The following is a 20,310-nucleotide window of genomic DNA, read 5'->3' as shown; positions in this document are numbered from 1 at the left end:
TCTGTTCAGTGGGTGCTGGTTTTAATCGTTCTTTTCCTGTAGTTGTTACATATTACTATATTTTAAGGCATCATTGATTTAATCCAGTTTCATTGCTTCTGTCACCCACATTGGGGACCATTTTTGGCAGAAAGGCAGATGAAAGAGAGAGAAAGAGATTGCTGGAAGAGCACTACACAGATGTGGAATGGGTGCGAAGGACGTGGAACTCCCAGGGGTGTGAGCGTGGGCTGAGGCAGCTCCTGGCCGGTCCGTGCGTGATTTACAGCTCCCTGTCCTCTCCTCCTCTAGGAATTGCTCTTTGCATCGGCATGGCCAGCACATTTGCATATGCAAACTCGACTCTCCGGGAACAAGTCTCCTTGAAGGTGGGTGCAGAGCAGGGATTCCTCAAGAGTAGCTCCAGAAAGGGCAGGTTAAAGGGAGGCCCAGTGAGCTACGAGGGAGTTCCTTCCAAAGGTGGGGTTGAAACCAACTGACATTTGGGAACCAGCAGCTGAAGGACTGGCTGAGGATTGCCGTGTATTTTGTTTGCACTTTGTGGGTGCAGGAGGGATGCATTGCTTTTGTGAACTTGAAAGGGACAGGGGCTCATCTGGAGGAACATACTATCCAACAGTCCGTATGGGGAGGGAAACAGAGGCAGCAGTAAAAAGCAGCTTAGAGCGCTCTCCTCTCTTTGTTTCCTTTTTAAAAGCAAGTTACTAGCCCTTATGGCTGCAAAGCTGTGGCGAAATCCTAGAAGCCGTGGGGGTCATGTTCTGGTCTTTCTTTCCTTAGGAGAAAAGGTCCGTGCTGGTTGTGTTCTGGATCCTGGTCTTTCTCGCAGGAAACACCTTCTACTTGCTCTATACGTTCAGCTCCCAGCAGCTGTATAACAGGTGAGCAGAGAACATGCGTTCCTGGCCAGCTTTAATATAATGAAACTTTAGTTTTCTTCTGACATGCTTGGAAGGAGAAGAGAAGACAGTCCCTTCTCTGCACCCAGAGGGTTGCGACTTGCTATCCCCCAGGCGCTGCTTGGTCGGATTTTTGTACATTTGCACCACTACATTTCCAGCAGCCAGTGCATTTAGGGTGAAATGGGCTTGTCTTTGGGGTATTTTTCCTTCATCCCTTTACCTTTGGCCTCTCTCAGCCCTGGAGGGTGGCCTCCGAAGCATCTCCATGTTGTAAATCCATGCATATATTGCTCGGGAGAGAGGGGTGCTTGGCTTCATACAGGAACTGGGAATTTTCCCCATGGCACTGTCACCTACCCATCTCCTCCATCAGCCCAAAATCCGCATGGCCGTTTCTCTCACTTGGGTCCATCATTTCAGTTTTCATCCCATTTCCTTAACTGATGTTGCTTATGGACTTCATATGCCTCCTTTTTGCTTTCTCATCTCAAATGTGTTTTATCTCCCACCTTGTTTTGCTTTTGTTTTGTTTTTAGGATTTAATTTTACCTGTTCTGCTGTACCATATTGTGAGTATCTTACTTTGGGTCTCTGCCCTTTTCAGTTACTCATTTCTATACCGGTTTGCAAGATTGCTCCCCCAGGCCCCAAATTCTTCCAGACGAAGGTGGAAAAATATCCTTCAATGGCAGGAAAGCTGAGGACACCAACTCTGTGCATTTTAGACAGGAAGATAAACCGCTTACCTCTTAGCATTCTCCAGCCTGTTTCACTGATTCCTGAGGCCCATCACCTCTAAGCCCTGCGTGGTGTCATGGCTCAAGTGCAGGACTGGAGCTCTGGAGACGCTGCAGGCCCAAGTCCCCACTCACCATGGAGCTCCCTGGGTGACTCTGGGCCAGTGATGGAGTCTCAGGCTAGCCTACCTCACAGGGTTGTTGTGAAGATAAACTGAAGGAGGGCTGTGTAAGCCACCTTGGACTCCCTGCAGGAGAAAAACGGTGGCGTGTACATCTCATTCAAATAAATAACTGGGTAATGGCCCTGGTTACACTGAGCTTGTAGCAGCGCTGTGACTTCGCAGGTCGGGCTGGCAGATAATGTAGGGGTGGGTGGATTGTCCCAGTGGGGAGAAGGGCGTTCGCATCGAGTTGGCCACGTCCTTTCAGGAATGCCGCGGGTGAAGCAACTCGGCTGTCCACACCAGTGGCGACATATGGCACTCTCTGCTCCTGTCCCGGAACCAAGGAGGTGCCTCGTGCCCTTCTTCCGCCTCCGCTGGGAATCTCGGCCATCATCCCCAGCCCCCAGCTGGAGACGACGGGCTCTGCAGGCTAGCCTGAGGTCCCTGCCAGGCCAGGGGACACCTGCAAGCGGGAAGGCCCGTATCCCTCGCACAGGCCCTCGGTCCACCTGGCGCTTTTCTTGGAAGGAGCCTCGGCAGCACACTGGGGGCAGAAAGCAGGCCTCGTGGTGCCCGGGACAAGCTGGGAACGGTGGCCCTGCTTTCCGCCTGAACGGGCCACGGATGACACCAGAAGAGCTTTTGATCATACCTGGCACGTGACAAGCCGTTCGCCAGTCCTCACGTCCCCCTGCTCTTTCAGCCTCATATTTCTGAAGCCTAACCTGGAGAAGGTGGATTTCTTCGATCTCATGTGGATTGTGGGCATCACGGACTTCGTCCTCAAGTACCTCACCATCGCCTTGAAGTGCCTGGTTGTCGCACTGCCGAAAATCATCCTGGCTGTTAAATCTAAGGTAAGCGAGCGCCGATCCTGCCCGTGCATTGCCGGAGCTCCCTTTCCTTCCTCTCCCAGACTTTCTTTTTTGGGCTGGAGAGTTCTGATGTCCTTTTTCCGCTGAAGGAACGGGAGTGCAAAAGCACCCGTGCATCCTTGCACGTTCATTTCACACCCAGCCCTTGCTGAGTTGCTCAGTCCAGTGGGCAATCACGTTTCAGGTCACGTGCTTGGGGGCCTCACCTAACAGGATATTGCTCTACACAAAAAATAGCAGCCGCGAATCCTTGCACATAAAAGCAGCATATGCATTTTTCCTTGCGACATGCTAGCTTTCTGTCATGCTTATTTAATTTTATCCCTGCTTCTCAGTAGTTTTCCAAGAGGCTTAGAAAAGATATAATAATGATCTAACACAATGAAAACTTTTTAAAAAATGAGACTAGATAGGAAAAAGACAGTCTTTTAAAACCACTTTTTAATCAATGGAAATAAATCAGAAGGTGCTTATGGGGAGAATGGAAACATTCTTCTGTTGTGAAAGAGGTAAGGAATCTGTCATTCTTCTTATTCCATCGCTTTTATATCCCACCTTTTTCAGCTGGTAAGGAACCCACACTAACTTAGTCCTTCTGCACTGTTTTGTCATCACAACAGCCCTATGAGGTAGGCTAGAGTGAGTGACTGGCCCAAAGTCACCTAGCAAACGTCAAGGCCAAGAGGGGACTAGAATCCAGATCTCTGTTCCAGCATGCTAAACATCACACCACACGGTTTAACTGCCATGTGGTTTTAAATTGTACAAGATCTCGTAAGATCTAGGACAACACACATAAAATAGTGTTTTAAAATACACTCCAAAGGGGTTAGGACCGTGCAGTGTGAACATCAGAAAGATGGGTTAAGAGTCATTTTTACTGTATAAATGGAAAGTAAACAAGCATGATGCTACGAGGCAGCTTTAAACAAATTCAATAAACAATAATAAATAAATAAAGTATCTTGTGCCGCCAGCTGTGGCACATAAATTTTCAAGAAAAGTGACCAGATGTTCTCATACTCGTCTTGGATTTCAGACGAATCAGGTCACAAAGTTTTGTTGGACCTCCCAGGGGAAAGAATTCCACAGCTGCAGTTCCACCGCTGGGAAGTCTCCCTCTCTAATGAAAGCTAATTGAATACTTGGTCTTGACAGACCAGAAGGCTGGTGCCAGTCATGGGGCTTTGGCGGGACCTTATTAGGTCTCTAAGACCTTGGCCATGGTACACTAAGGGTGGGCAACACTGGGGGTCCAGGGGCCATTCCTGCCCTCACAGGCCACCAGCTGCAGGGCCCCCAGTGGATTTTCGTAAGGTATCCCCAAAAGTCAACAACTTGCCCCAGATTTTCACTGGCAAACCGCTCCAAAGCGCCCCAGTGGCCAAGCTTGCAAGCAGAATCAGGCCCTTTCAGCACCCACAAGCTGTTTGCCACCGAAACTCAGCAGTAAACCAGCAACTGCTTTCACTCGCTTAGGGTTGTGTTTGTTTTGATTTTCCTGGCACAAATTTTGGCAGGGGATTACGGATCCACGCTGTTAGGCGGTGGGGGTCACAGCCCAAATCCCCCCCACCCCCATTCCAGTGAGCAGCTCTGTGCTAGGTGGATGCACAGCTTAACTCGGTCTATAACAACTTCCTGGGTTCTCAGATCAGTGAATGTTGGGCGTGCAATTAGAGGAAAGTTGACAGAATTAAGGAGAAATATAGATGATTGCTTGGTCCCCCCTCCCCCGTGCCTCTCTGCTTGCCTTCATCTCCCCCCTTTCCATTTGCGCTGAAGCCCTTTTGTGAAGAAGATAGATGGGAACATCCATATCCAGCACGTGCCATCATTGTTATCGAGGCTCTGCTGAAATTTCAAGCCGGGAGCAGGATGGGGTCTGCGCGAGGAGCTGGCGTAGGAACAGGTTGCTCCTGTGCACCAGGGAACTCAGAAGGGCTATTAATTTATCTCTGGCCGTAATCCAACAATTCCCCTCTCCTCTGATGATGATGATGAGGAGGAGGGAGATGGTTTTATTTGAGGAGATTAATGGGCAGGGTCACAGCGTCATTCAGCTTTTGCGGGGAAGGGGAAGCGACCCAGCGCTCAGGCGATGCAAATAGGCAGTCCAAGACAAATGGCAGAGCTGGAAGAAGTGCGCAGCCTTTGCTTGCTCGTCTAAGAGCCGTCCCAGGTCCCCATCAATCTTTGTCCAAAAGAAGAAAGAGACTGCATCTGTATTTGCAACCACACCAGGAGGCTGGTCAGATTGCATCTGTCAGGGGCGCTCTAATGGTCCACGGCACAGATGCCTCGTTCTGAAAATGCCCCTTTTGTTGGGATGCTGATCTGTCTTGAGTCACAAATGGGGTTGGCTTGTCGGGTGGGGGGCGGGGGAGGCGGGCGTGTGGGGGTCTTCCGTGCAAACAAAGGCCTTGGGAAGGCTCCGGGCGTGAAACTTGTGGACGGCATCCCACCCCTGGTGCTGTGCTCAAGTGCTCGCTGGTTTTGACCTCCGTGAACCTTTAGGGCTTCTGTATATTTTTCCGGCCGTGCAGCTTTGGGTCAGGCTGTGCCACTCGCCACTGCCCAGAAGAGTCCCAGTGATCTCCAGCAGCAGACTTCATACGGGATGTCTTTTCCATGAAAATGGAGATGCCATTATTATTATTAGTTGTATATCCTACCTTTTTGCTTTTAAAGAACTCAGAGCAGTTCACAGCATCGTCCTCCTGCTCTCCTCTCAGTCTTCTCCCCACAACAACAACAACCCTGTGAGGTAGGCTGGTCTGAGAGGCCGTGACTGGCCCAGAGTCACCCAGCTGGCTGCATGGCAGAACAGGGACTAGAACCCAGGCCATCTGAGTCCCAGCCCCGTGCTCTTAACTGCTACACCACACTGGCTCCCAACAAACTTTGTCAAGGGTAGGGAGCCTTCAGCCTGTGGAACAAATCAAGCCCTCCAGGGTCCCAGTTTGGCCTCCTGGTTCAGCACGTGGCCACACCACTTTTCACCAAATTTATTTATTCATTTATTTATTTACATGTATTTATAGGCCTCCTATAATTGCCGAGGCCTTCCTAGGCAGCTTACAATGCATAAAACATATTAACAGTAAAAACACATTAAAAACCAATTAAAACATAATGGATTAAACACCTATAAAAACAATTAAAAGGGGCCACAGGCTAAATGTTAAAAAAAAATCCTTAAAAGATTTGCATTGGCTCCTGTGCATTGGCTTCTGTATCACTTTCTCCTCATTCTGAAAGTTCGAACTGCCTCTCCCAAGGCCTTCCCCTTTGCTTTCTTTGATTTAGGGCTTTTTTGTCTTTAAAAAAATTAAACTACAATCGCTTTTTTAAAGTTGTCTTCTGTGACCAGGCAAGCCTGATGAGAGAAAAGCCACGCACTCCAGTCCTTCTGGTCCCAAATTGTTTAGGGCTTGATGCAGCAGTAGCAAAACCTTAAATCTGGAATGGTGGCAGTTAAACCGCTGAGACCTTCTCTTGCTTGAAGGTGTTCCATGCGGAAAGGGGGCAGCCCCTTCTGCGTTGTGCACCTGCTGAAGGGCAACAACAGTCGTCGTCGGGGGCTGGAGTGACTCCCCCATGGAAGCAGCTATGACACCCATGGCTGTTTAGCTTAGGAAAAAATGGCGAGGAAGGGGAGGAATAATTGGGAATACACGGTGTGGAGAAGGTGGGACAGGGTCATCCCATGAAGCTGACTGGTGGGAGGTTTAGGGCAGATCAAGGGAAGGGCGTCTTCACACAGCATCCCGTTGAACTATGGGATGCACTGCCACAGGTGATGACCGCCAGTCTGGGTGTCTTTAACAAGGGGCTGGACAGATTCATGAGGAGTCAGTCCCTCTCATAGTTGGTTCCTCCTTCAGCCTCTGCTTCATGTATGCATGTATTATTATGTTATTAATTTGATTTTTAGCCTACCCCAGCAGCCACAAGCCTCCCTTACGCTTCATCGTTTTGACTTTGAGGGTCAGCGGCTTTATTACATTGGTTTACTGCCCCATAGCCCAGAGGGCTCTCTGGGTGTTTTACAATAAAATACAACAACACCAACAGTGCATTAATAAAACGATAAGTGCTATAATTGTTCTTGCACCCGCAAAAGGGCTCGGTGCCCAAACCATGTCGAGCCGGTGCCTCGGTTGTGGCTTGATCGGATCCAGATCGAAGCAGGAGCAGCTTGCTTGCCTGTCTGTCATCCAGGCGATTCACAAAGCTCTCCTCCGGCACCGTGTTGCGAACACCATCCATTTTCTCCCTGTCAGGTTTCTTCACTGTCCAGCTTCCCCACCCATGCACAGCAATTGGGAATATGCAAACACCTGCCCTTTCCTAAACTTCTTCCCAAAATATTCCTGCTTGCCGCACCCCCCTTTCTACAACACACCCCTCAAGCTGTCGCCCGTTAGCGGAGTAAACAAGAATGTGCCATTTGCCACGTGGATCACAATGGGCCACCTCCCCGAGCCACATGGCGTGGGCCGTTTTAATTTACTGCAATTCATTTTCTATTGAACCAAATGGTCGCGGCTTGTTGTTTGTTTTTAATGGAGGGTGTTCGGCACACCGGAGGCGTCGCGAAGCCCTCTCGGGGAAAGGAGAAGCGCAGCTGTTTAGCTGTGCTGCTGCTTCACTCCTCTGCCATCCTTTGGGCTTTTCAGATTCAGGAAAACGGCGGCTTTGAGGGCTGGGGCACCCACACCGGGTAACCATCATGCTTCTAGTCAGCAGTGATCATCAGCTCTCTGCACACCGGGGGCTCCCAAACACTGGGGCCGTGGGTGCATGCGCAATTTTGGGAGGGTGCCTTGGTGATTTGCAGAATGACTGGCTTGGGAAGAAATTGCCCATTATAAAAGAGATGTCCCAGTGGGCGTAGGCAGCCCCAAACCATCCATTTCCTAAAATGGATCAGCCTAGAAGAAAAGGCACTTGTCCAAGAACTTAAGTCCAGGCAGAGGTTTGGCTGAGCTCTAAGCAGTAAAGCCCTTCTTTAAACCTAGGTGCAGACGGCACTGGGAAGCTGCATCAGACGGCCTCGTGCCGGCCTCTCCGGCATCTCTGCTGCTGCTTTTTTAAAGTTTCATACTTGTAAAAAACAAAATAAAAATCAGGAAGAACAGAGAGAAGTGCTTGCAGGTACTTTGGAAGCTGCAGGCATGACACTGGAATTCCCATTCTCCCCAAACCATTTTTTTTTAATGCTCAGTTAAACCATACTTAAAGACAAAAATGCAGGACGACTCAGGAGAAATGTTTTGCCACCACGTGGGCCCCCAGGGCGCCCAGGCTGGCTCCAAGGGACAGCAGAAAATGTGAATTGCTCAGAGGGGTCTTGCTTGTTGTCCAGTCTGTACCCACACATCTCCATGTTCCAGGGATTTTCTGTATGTATGTATTTATTTAAAACTTTTATATGCCGTCACCAGAGCTTTTTTTGTCATAGAACGCACCGGAACAGCGTCCCGGCACCTTTTTTTGACGGATTTTCCCAGGTGATTGTGAATCGCCCCGTTGGGCGTAGCAGGTCGGCAGCAAAAATCATTCACATAGTGCCTGCGGGCTGCTTGTGTGTCGGCGCGGATTGTCGGCGCTGATTGTGAAGGCCCTGCTCGGCTTGGGATCAGTCATGTGGTCGTGCGCTGAGTGCTTACTGCCGGCGTCGACCGTTGTGTAAAAGTGTGACCCCAAGATGTGAGTTCTGGCACCTTTTTTTTTTTAACAAAAAAAGCACTGGCTGTCACCATATGCCTCGGCATCTTGGGACGGCTCACAAGTGTACATTTTTTTTAGTAAGTTTTATTATTACTTTTCTACCAACTAACAAAAAGAAACTAAAAACCATCAATCATCAGAAACATCAGACCTGCTGAGTCAGCCCCCGTACTTTTTTTTTATAGTAATCCGTAAACATATTTAAGTCTATGCATAGTCCTGTTTCTCTAGCCAATAATAAAAAGAGTTCCAAGTTTGATAGAAGTATGTATCCTCTTTCCCCTTCAGAGACAAAGTCAATCTGTCCATTTCGGCACAGTCCAAGATCTTTTTTAAAATCAGTTTGTCGGTAGGTGGTTCTTCACTCCTTAAATGTTGGGCACCAATGTGCAATTAAAAACAATAAAACAATACAAATTCCATAAAATTATATAAAAACTAAAACAAAACAACAAAAAAAGACTGTTAACAATAAAAATATTAATTATTAAAATAACAAATAAAAAGGTTTTAACCTGGTGCAAAAAAGAATATAAACTCGGCGGCAGGCGCACCTCTCCAGAGAGCACATTCCATAATCTGGATAGTAGCCATGCTTGATTGCTAGTACAAATACAGCACCTGTCAGCACCTGTTATGGCAGAAGCTGAATTCTCTGTTTCTGTGTTTCTGTGCACGTGGTGGGCATGTCATGAGCAGAGCCGGCTGGTGCCGGAGGTCAGACTAGATGGCCTGGGTGACCCCTTCTGACTCACTCTCTTTCTCGCTCTATGAATGGATGCCGCCTTACTCCTCAGGATGCACACCGTGCCGCTGTTACAGCTTTCTTCCCAGATCAGAGTACCTGCTCCTGCATCGCTGCATTGTCCCTCCTTGCTGCTGGAGTTCCCCAGGCTGGTACCTTCTAGTGCTTGGGAAGCCTTTTAGAATCAACATTCTGATGCAAATATGTAGGGAGGAGCCCTTAATGGAAGGGATTCTCCTCTAGGTTGACTTTTTCTACCCCTCTTTCCACTGTCCTTTTAACTGGCAATTCCAGGCAATTAAAATTAGGACCTTTTGCATGGAAAGCGTGAGCTTTTCCACCGTTCTTCAGTTGCTCCTTGCGGGAGAGGGGGAATCGCTGGCCCTAAGCCTCCTTTGTGAGGATTTTATCCAAAAAGTCGGGGTAAAAGTATTGATAATTAAGAGGGCAATCCTATGCATGTTTAGACAGGAAAAAGTCCTCCAGGCCCCATCATCCCCCAGTCAGATGAGAAGCAAGACAGTGCACATATACGGAGTTAGAAAGGGACTAATGAAACAAGAAAAAAATGAACCTTGAGTGCTTTGGCTTCCACCTTCTTCAGCTGCTCAGATGTGAATCAAAGTGTCCCATAGTCAAGGTGGCAGGTATGGGGTAAGTTCTGGGATCCAGAACAATCTAGTGTATAATACTGATTGATTGTGTGTGTGTGTTTATAATTGTACTGCTTTTGATGTTGTAAATTGGGAAGTTCTGGTGTGAAAGCTGGGCAGCGTAGAAAGCTGCCTGGAAGCTACCCCAGACTGGCAGAGAAAGACAAACCTGTGAGTCCTAGATCAAATCAAGCCAGAATTTGCTCAGGAAGAAAAAATGGCAGAATCGGGGCTGGCCTTCTCTAGGCACATCATGGAAACATAGGAAGAGAGACAGTCAGAAGGATCCTCTGGGGCCATCTAGTCTGACCCCTGGCTCCAGCTGGCTCCACTCATGACATGCCTTGGCGAAGACAGTCATGGAGGGAAAGCTGAAGGCAGCAAGAGGTGGTGAGGGCCATCCATGAGCTGGATCCGTCCCACCCAGAAAGACATGAATGAGTTTGCATGGACTGAGCAGGGCTGTCGAGGGCGCTCATTCGTAGGGTTGCCATGTCTTGGAGAAAACTTGATGGCATGAAACAACGACAGACACGTTGGGAAAAGTTTGTTGGAGAGTGATGGCGCTATCCCTATTATCTGTTGTGTCATGTTGTGCATCCTGGATAAGTATGCTTACAATCATAGCCTTGCTTTCCCATCTTTGGGAATAAAGAGGATAAGAACGCTTGCCTGGTTTTTCAGATATGGGTGACGGTGGAGGGGAGATGCCCAGGCCAGCCCAGCGTGCGTTTGGCTGCCCAGGATTTGAACCAAGCCCTCTCCAGTGGCAGCCACTTCCAGTGCACAGGCCAAGTGCAATTTGGGAGCAGCTTCTGGGGCTGCATCCAGAAGTGGGCGGGGCATAAAGCCAAAGGGGAGGGGGCCCAAATATCAGCATATGTTCACTTAAAGCTGTTCCTGCCAGAAACAGACCTTAGGAAGTATTTTAGCCATTGAGGATGGGGGGAAGACTGCACGGAAGTCAGGGGATCGCCAAAATCATTGGTGGTTAGAGGAAAGGTGGGCGGGGCCAGGAGAAGGGGCGGGGCCATCTGGGAAAGCCAGGATGTGCAGGCTGAGCACCTGGGCCAGAGGTTCCCCCCTTCTGCACTACTGGCAGTGACTCGGGGGGTGTGAATGCTGCCCCCGCCGTGGGAGGCTGCGAGCAGGAGGGTCCGGGGATGCCGCGAGTCTGCAAAGCCTGGGCCCCTCTTTCTCTGGGCCTTCGCCCTGCAGAGCTGGTGGCAGCCCCATCACAAGCCGCTCCGCAGCCCCCTGTGGGCCCACGGCCTCCCTGCTAATCTGTTAATGGCCTGCCTTCGGGAGCTAAGATGGTTGTCATTACAGCTCCGCTCTGCGATGCCCCCCGGGACCGAGCAAAGGAAGAGGCGCGTCCAGGTCCTCGAGAAAGCGCTGGCGTGACCTCACTCGGCCTCCCCGGGGATATGAGATCATGAGGATGCCGAAGCTCTCCGCGGGCTTCCATTTGTTCCGCACATAAGGACAGCCTGCCGAGTGATCTCATCCTGAGGGTCCCGGGGGAGCGGACAGGGCCTGCTGTTCTCCTCAAGGGCCCGGTCGCCATGGCTCTCGCTGGCAGCCCGGACGCAGTGCCGGCGAACGGGTGTCCATCCCGGGCAGCCGTCTGCAGGCTGCCTTCAGTCCCTTTCTCCGCCTGTGCTCGCCGGCATGCAAAATCTTTCTGGTGGAGGGACTGTGCATCCTAGATGTGACGAGTGCTGCTTCATTCTGCCTAACCTTGCGCATTTGCTGTGCGCCTGCCCACCAGCACTCGAGCGCATTCACCTTTTGCCCGGTCACTGGCGCCTGTGGCCGCTACTCGTGGTCCCCGGTGCTTCTGTGCATTCTCCATACACCCAGGCTCGCAATCGGCAGAGTGGCAAAGAAATGCTGAGGAGCGGATGTTGGGTGCTAACCCAGGGCCAGCTTGACTGGGATAAGGTTCCCGTGCTGTTAGCACGTACCTCAGAATTTTGCTTGATGTCATAATCAGGACTGGGAAGATGTGGCTTTGGATCTCAGCCATCTAACTCCGTTTGAGACTGGTTTCAGATCACCTGCTGTCTTGAGACTTGAAGAAGTAATCCATGATGTTGCTAGAAAAGAGCTGCAGGGCTAAAGTTTAATTTTCGTTTGCTTAAAGTGTATTATACCTGCATGTTGTTTGACTAAAATTAAGTAAACGGACAAATAAAAAAAACTTGTTTTAAATTGATTGATTGATTGATTGATTGATTGAGTGGAAGGAGTTTTGTAGACCTTGATATGGTCTCTTATTGCATCCAATGGATAACCAAGTTCCACCCCAGGCCCCACTTTCTGCAATTCCCCTACAGGACTTTGGTCCCCATGGGCTGAATGTTTATGAATTATTTTTCATATTTTAATGGTTTTTTATCAATGCATTCTTGTTCAACTTGTAAGATGTCTTGGGAGGGTACTTGTGGCAGATAAACAGAAAGCAATATAAATATTTAGAAAATGAAATGTTGGTTCATTCTGTTTTATTTTTATTCAGTTTGTTTAGCATTTTCTTTTCATTAAAATCCATCTCTGTGTCTTACATACACACCCCTATATCCTGCCTAATCGCTGTATAATATTTTCATTAAACTTAGCTGACATTTTATTTTCAAAACATTCCCACTGTGTTTTGTTAGTCTAAGGTAAATAAAAGGGTTCAGTCATGAGAGCTAAAATGATGATAAATAGGGGCATTGGGTTTACCTTCCAACTGGAAATACACATACTGTGCTTTCATTCTCTCTCTCTCTCTCTCTCTCTCTCTCTCTCTCTCTCTCTCTCTCTGTGTGTGTGTGTGTGTGTGTGAGAGAGAGAGAGAGAGAGAGAGGGAGAGAGAGAGAGAGAGAGAGAGAGAGAGAGAGAATGAGAGAGAGAGAGCACACACACTTCAGGATGGCTTAGATTTTTTTGTCATGTGCATGTTTAGTTCATCTCTTGGTCTGGATGCTTAATCTGAACCCTGCTCTTATTGTACAGTAAAAATGGGGGGAAATGATGTAGCTGCTACAGATTTAAGGTCATGCCTGTTTGGCCCCAGCCCAGGGATCTGTTTTGAGCGCTGGATGGAACTCACGGGCCCCGAACACAAACAGCCGCTCCTCCTGCTGCAGGATTTCTGCATTTCAGCGGTATAATTTCAGGCTCGGGGGATCCAGTTTCCTGGTGGTATTGTAAAACCGTCAGGAGTCCTTGCTGATCTGCTACAGATCTCCCAGAGATTTACCTTCTGCCCATGCCTGGCTCTGCAGGGCAGCAGCAGAAGCACTCGGAAAATAAGGCCAAGATCCTGGAAGCATGAAATAGGAGAGGCAGCATCTCCTAGAGATGGAAGTTGGAGGCCTGTATTTTCAAGCTGTCCTTTCCGCCCCAGGAGTGCAGTCAGCCAGGAGGTAAACACAGATCAAAATTGCTTTGCAGGTCCCTCAGCGGTTTGTTCAGTGAAGCCAAGCTGCCTTTTATGTAAGAGCATTGAAGAGGCTCGGTCTGGTTTCACAAGGAGCCTGTGCATTTGTCACAGGGCTCTGCACTTTGGAGAAACAGGATCCATTTCGAGCAAAACAAGACAGGTGGCATGCAGTCACACCCGCTCGCCTTTTCCTGAATGCGGACTATTCCTTAAAGCTATCCTAAAACTACCAACCTGGGAGATAATAGATGTAGACTATTGTAGTGTAAACCTGGTGAAACATTAGATGTTTCTGTTTATGGAAGGAAACATAAACCTCACAGGAGTTAATAGACTGGCACATTGATTTTTAAAACCTTTCTTTGTGGAGAACTAGCAACTCAAGCCAGGGCTGATTCTCCCTGGCACTCTAGCCATCTCTATGCAGGGGGTTTGGTCTGGTTTGGTCAATCATATCGGCCACCATCTACAATCTAGACTTAACAAGGATAAATCTTTGCTGGACTTAAGTTGATTTTTCATTAATCCCTGCTTTGATTGAATATGTTAGCCTTGCTCCTCAGAGTGTATATTATACAAACCTTGTGTTTAGGTTTAGATTCTTCATATGATTGCTACGCTATTAATTTTGTGAGTGTAGTTTGGTCTGGGGGAGGACTGTAGCTCGCTCTTTGCACCTCAGAATGTCCCAGGTTCCTTTCTCAGCTTCTCCAAGCAGTGCTGGAAAAAGCTTCTGTCTAAACGGCTGTGCTTGCACCCCTGAAACTCCTTGGCAGATCCCAGGATCCCAGCTGGGATCCCCCACCCCACGCGCTTCGCTCCTCCTCGGATCCCCGGCAGCCAGCAGGGCCTCTTAACACTCTCCTTTTGCGCCTCGCAGGGGAAGTTCTACCTGCTCATCGAAGAGCTGAGCCAGCTGCTCCGCTCCTTGGTCCCCATCCAGCTGTGGTACAAATACATCATGGGAGATGACCCGTCCAGTGGCTACTTCCTTGGCGGGATTCTTCTGGTCATGTACAGTCTCTGCAAGGTACGTGGCCGGCCCTCCGCTCTGTTAGGCGATTCTGTTTGCAGCCTGTTCTCCTTTTCAATATTGGATAATTGCAGGTGCTGCATCCCAGGTATAGGGCACAGCCGAGGTTGCCACGTGGCTTCCAAACCACAGTATATTAATATCGCTGCTTTTGTGGCCATTGCTGCAAGAGGTAAAGCGAACCCCTCTCGCCTTCCCCAAAACTGCGCAGCACAGCAGTCAGGGCAGTGCCTGATTTGTGAAATACGAGGCCCGAAGGACACGATCCAAGACTTGCTTAGACAGAGCATGCCGGGGGTTCTAAGCCATTTCTCTGTCTAAACACGCATGGGGTGCCCTTTAAGTCAGAGGTATGAAATGTGTGGTCTTCCAGATGTTGCTGGACTGACTCCCATTTAGTCTATGCTATGGTCCAGAAAACATCTGGAAGGACAAACATCCCCTGCCTGGCATGAATGCTTAGTTCTAGCCAGAAATCATGCTGTATAATTTAGATACCCCATTCCCACAATCACAGCGGCACTATGTGATGGAGAGAAATCTATACATGCTCAGAGATACTCTTTTCAGTACTTTTGAACTACCAGGACCAAACCTTGCTGCTGAAAACAGAAGTCTGGACTAAGGCATGGAGAACGCAGCAAATTGCAATCCAGAGTAATCACCAGCAGTGGGCATTGCTTGTCAAGTATGCTTGCCAACTGGTTTTTATTTCCCCCTCTGCCTTTAACAAGAGGCACAAATGTTGTAGGAGACAGGGATTTTTTTTTTCCAATTTAGGATAAATTTGCCCAGCAACAATATATCTGGCTTATGGCAACCCTAAGTGAAAGCCCTACAAAATGCCTTCTCCTTGGCAACCCTGCTCAGCTCTTGCAAATTCACGGCTGGTAAACATTTCAGAATGTGCCACTGCACCTTGTTGCTGATTCTTGCATTGCACGCTTCTGAAGGTGCCTGAGCAGCCGGGCTGTTTTTCTTTCTGGCTGATAGGCAGCTTCGATCCATCCATCCCAGCCTCTTCTTCTGCCTCATCTCTAGCTCTTGACCACAGGGATCCTGGGATGAACACTTTTGGCTCTGCCATGCTGAGTCCTTGCAACAGATCACAATTGGTTCTTCTTGTGAAAGCAAGGCTGGAGGTTAGAAGGGAGAGAAACAGCGAGCTAAAGAGGTGTGGGAGGGGTGTCGCGATAGAAACCGCAAGACGGGAAAGGGAACTGCCTCAACATTTTCTAAGGCTTTTAATAAAATGTTGTTGTTGTTAGTCACGAAGTCATGTCTGACCCATCACGACCCCATGGACAACATTCCTCCAGGCCTTCCTGTCCTCCACCATCTCCCGGAGTCCACTCAAGCTCACACCAACTGCTTCAGTGACTCCATCCAGCCACCTCATCCTCTGCCGTCCCCTTCTTCTTTCGCCATCTATTGTTCCCAGCATTAGGCTCTTCTCCAGGGAGTCCTTGCTTCTCATTACGTGGCCAAAGTATTTGAGCTTCATCTTCAGTATCTGGCCTTCTAAAGAGCAGTTGGGGTCAATCTCCTCTAGGACTGACTGGTTTGATCGCCTTACGGTCCAAGGAACTCGCAGGAGTCTCCTCCAGCATTTAATAAAATATATATTTCATCAAAGCGGGAATGCAGAGCATCGGGATGCCCACATACGACGTATTTGGAAACCCCGGGATAAAATGGAGCCACTAAACTGAGGTGGGCTTCCAGTTAGGGACACAGGAGATGATCTTGTGTCAAGTCAGGCCCACGGTTCATTTGGCCTAATAATGTCAACACAGGCCGGCAGCCGTGGCTCTCCAGCTTCCAGGCAGGAGCTTTTGCTGCCCTTCCTGGAGCAGGTGCTGAACCTCCTGTGCAAAGCAGGTGCTTTCCCACTGAGCTGCAGCCCATCAGATCTTTTGGCCTACGACTCCCATCAACCCTAGCCAGCATAGCCAAGGATCATGGGAGTTCTAGGACAGAACTTACGGAGGGCCAACGAGTGGCCTGTTGATGCTAACCGGATGTGCTAGAGGTCACGGTCCTGTACTCCATATGTGCAAATGAATCCCAACTTCCTCTGCAGTAGGGGGTCACGGGGCAGGCTGAAATTCTACCGGTAAAGCTTCTCCCTCAATTCCAAAAAATGATGCTTCTTTCCTTAAGAGGGCAGCATCCATGTGTTCCACCCACAAGGAGCTTCTGCCTTTTTCCTTCTAGTCTTTCGACATCTGTGGCCGCATTGGAAGTGTGCGGAAGGCCCTGAAGGTCCTCTGTACCCCTCAGGTAGGTCGGCAGCTGCTCCGCTTCCCCGTAATGAAGCTGCTGGGATGCTCTAACCATGGTAAGGAAGATCATTGGCCAGGAGCTGGGCTGCTTGCTCCATGGGGGCGTTGCATGCAAGAGGATCTGCTCACACGGAGTGGACTCGGGGGCCGATGACTGGGGGCCTCACAGCACTGGCCCACCAGCCCGTCCAGGCCAGTAGTTCGTTCACACAGTGGCCAAAGGGGCTGTGCAGTGGCTCCTTCCACTCGTGATCCCAGGAGCTGTTGCTTATAGGAATACTGCTTCTGCTGCTGGAGACAGGCTATAGCCATGAGGACTAGCAGCCATAGAAAGCCTTCTCCTCCCTGAATTTGCCCAGCCCCCCTGTAAAGCCCTGCAAACTGGGGGCCATCCCTGCCTCTCACGGAAGCGAATGCCACAGTTTAACTCGGCACTGCGTGGAGAATTCTTCCTTTGGATCTGCGCAGCGCCTCCCACCAATCCGCTTCCACTGGATTCCACCATATTACGAGGGGGGGAAACATCTCCCAGCTGATTTCTCTACCCCAAGCGGACTTCTCTACCCCTCCCTCACGTTGCTGAGCTAAGCAAGCAGTTGCTCCACCCCTGGTCTCTTCGGTTGCCCTTCCCGGCCCCTTTCCCGCTTTAGAGCCTCTCTTTCACAGGTGAGGTGGCCACTTTCCCCGGGGGGCCGCATCGAGCAGCCGAAACCGCCTGTGGGTTGCCCCTTGGTGACGCGCCTCCCTTTTGGCAGAGCTACGGAGTCCGAGCCACGAACCAGCAGTGCAGCGAGGCAGGGGACATCTGCGCCATCTGCCAGGCCGAATTCAGGGAGCCACTGGTCCTTTTGTGCCAGGTACTTGCTGGGTGCTGCGTTTCTCTCGTGGGGGCTTGGGCTTGGGGCACCTGCTGGCCCAGGTTGCCTACCTCGTGTCTGAGGCCGGGGGGCCAGGCGTGTGCCCCACTATCAGGGCACAAGCTTTGTGTGGGGAGGTCCCCAGAGTGGATGGTGGCCGAAACAGGGAGCCCTGTGAAGCAGGGGGCCTTCCTGAAGGGGTGACCCTCCCGGGGCAGTGGTGGAGTTGAATGGCAGGGTCCAGGTATCCAACGCACGTTGTGGCCGTTCCTGTCTGTGCTGGGAGACGGCGATTGCAAAGCGAACCGCCTTCATTGCCCCCACATGAAGAATATTAACACTCAGCCAGACGTGCAGGTTGGGAAAATCTGTTTGCCCCCGCCTCCCCTGGCTGGGGAGCAGCACTTGTGAAAGGGACCTCGGGGTGCTGGTCAACTGCAGGCTAAACATGAGCCAGCGGTGTGGCGCGGCGGTCGAGAGGGCGAACGCCACCCTTGGTTGCATAGCCAGAAGCATGGCTTCTAGATCAAGAGAAGTGTTCCTGCCACTCTGTACGACTCTGGTGTGCTCACAGCTGGAGTCTTGTGTTCAGTTCTGGGCTCCACAATACAGGAAGGATATAGCCAGATTAGAGTCAGTGCAGCGTCGGGCCACAAGGTTGGTGGCCGGTTTGCAGGGAAAGCCATATGAGGCGAGACTGAGGGAACTAGGTCTCTTCAGCCTGGAGAAGAGAAGACTCAGAGGGGATCTGTTGCCGACATACAGGTATGTGAGGGGGTGTCACACGGAGGAGGGTAGAGCCCTGTTCTCCCCTGCAGAGGAGGGCAGAACATGCTCCAGCGGAGCCAAGCTCAGGGAGCCAAGGTTCCGTTTGGATGCCAGGAAGCACTTCCTGACAGGACCCTGAGGGTGTGGAATGGGCTTCCAGGGGAGGTGCTTGAGGCCCCATAGGTGAGGGTGTTCAAGGATAGGCTGGACATCCACATGGTGGGCATGTCATGAGCAGAGCCGGCTGGTGCCGGAGTCAGACTAGGTGGCCCAAGAGGCCCCTTCTGGCTCGTTCTGTTTCGATGTTCCTCCAGTCCAAGCAACTGGGAGAACTGCAGCTATGCTCAGAGGGAGCGCAAAAGTCCAGGAGGAGGCAGGTGGCGTCTCAGTCCCCGCTGGCGAAAAGTGCTGAGGCTGCATCTGAGTCCCTGTGAGCCTCAGCTGTTGAAATCACTGAGCGGGACTCTGGGGAGGATCGGGGAGCGGCTCTCAGGGGCTGGGTGCCTGCAGTGCTGCATTTTGCACAGCCCCTGGAACTGCAGTCGGTCGGAGCATCGTGGGAGATGCTGGGCCACTAAAATGGCTGCTGCCCTGCAGAGGGCTAAGGCAGAAGGGCTGCCGTCCGTCCGCATCGTGATGGAGTGCCTGTCAAGAGACTGCCCCCCCCCCCCGAGGACCCCCTGGCAAGAGCCCCTTGGACTCGCAGCCCCTCTTCACCGCTGCAGCCTGCTTGCTGGTGTGGCTCCCCCGGATGCTGGGCCCTTCCACGGAGCTGACCAGGTCCTCCATCATTCGAAAGCCCAGCGCACCAGGAGAAGAAGGAAAATGGTCTTCATTTTTACGGCTTTGCTTTTTACTTAATCGCCCGCTTCCGGTGTGGGCTAAAAGTTTTGGCTATGCATCTCATTCCAAAAGCCCCAAAAAGCCACAGAACTCTGCTCAGCTCTCGGCTGCCTCCAGAATATCCAGAGATCGCGTCTCGGGAACGGTTTCCGGGGCCACCTTTGCCCAGTGCCCGGAAAAGAGCAAAATTACAGGGAAAGGGTTGTGGGCAGGCCAATATGCCAGCTTGAGGCTTGCAGGAGGCTCCTACTCAGCGCAGGAAATCCAGTGCTACAGGAACCTTATTTCAACCTTTGGGCGATCTGTCGGGCTGTACAAACCAGGAACGGCCAAAGGTGTCCTGTGCCCACATGCCTGGCTGCAAACTCCTCCAGACTCTGAGGAACTTACACACCGGCAGCTTCCCGCACACCCTGCTGTAAAGCTAATCGGTCTTAGTTGCCCCAGATACTTTGCATCAGGATGGGTATAGCTCCCTGCAGGATATCACCGCTGGGACGATGAAACTTCCCCCAGCCACCGCAGGCATTGCAGCTCAGTGTCCTTCCTGCTAATCAGAAGCTGCTGGGATCCGGCACCACCACACCACCGGTGAGTGCTGTGGCAGGTCCCCCAGACCTGTTGCAGTGCAAGCTCGGGCCATTCGTGGACAGAGCCGGGTATAATTGCGTGTCCCCAGTGGCCAGGCCCATGTGCAGGATCCGGATGAGACGCAGCATCCCGAGAATCGGGCCTGGCGCGCGCCGGGCATCCCTGAGCTGCTGCTTTCCCTTGGCCCTAAGCAGTGGGCAATTGCGAGCCGCTTGCGGCATTTTCCACGCAGAACCAGCGTGGCTGGTGGGGAAACTGGGGGGCCCCTTTGCTGCAGGCGAGGGCACCTGGAAGGCGCTTGTTCAGAGTCCCCCCAACCTCGAGGCAGACGTGCTGAGAATTGCAGCAGCGTTTTTAAAATAATAATTCGACTAGTCCTTACGGCTGTGGAGATGACATTCAACGTGCATGGGCCATTTGGGCTGAAATCTTAGGAGTCGGAGAAGAATCGAATGGGGTCTGCAGAAGGCAAGGTGCGGTGATAGATTTTCTCGTTTGTCCTTAGCTGTCACCTGATTTAATGACATCAGGTCTCCTTAATTGCATACTTAGTGCACAGTGTTAGGATCTATCTGGATACAGGATCGGAGGTTCCAAGCTGGCACATTGCTTTTTTATTTGTTCTGGGGGTTGTTTAGTCGCAAAGTCGCATCCGACCCATCGCGTCCCCATGGACAACACTCCT

General features: G+C 50.8%; 1 protein-coding gene across 1 annotated transcript in view; it reads left to right on the top strand.

Moving 5' to 3' along the window:
• The window catches only part of RNFT2 (ring finger protein, transmembrane 2), a 29,367-nt gene that overhangs the window by 6,784 nt on the left and 2,273 nt on the right, over positions 1-20,310 (top strand). The window contains exons 3-8 of the mRNA XM_044449014.1: positions 292-368; positions 781-881; positions 2,510-2,663; positions 14,129-14,278; positions 16,499-16,564; positions 17,322-17,423. Coding sequence (XP_044304949.1) covers positions 292-368; positions 781-881; positions 2,510-2,663; positions 14,129-14,278; positions 16,499-16,564; positions 17,322-17,423 — 650 coding nt within the window. The remainder of the gene's footprint in view (positions 1-291; positions 369-780; positions 882-2,509; positions 2,664-14,128; positions 14,279-16,498; positions 16,565-17,321; positions 17,424-20,310) is intronic.

Source organism: Varanus komodoensis, unplaced genomic scaffold (genome assembly GCF_004798865.1).
Source record: "Varanus komodoensis strain SLA01 unplaced genomic scaffold, ASM479886v1 scaffold56, whole genome shotgun sequence".
NCBI classification, from domain to species: domain Eukaryota; kingdom Metazoa; phylum Chordata; class Lepidosauria; order Squamata; family Varanidae; genus Varanus; species Varanus komodoensis.
Note: the sequence above shows the minus strand (reverse complement) of the source record. Positions and strands in the feature narration are given on the sequence as shown.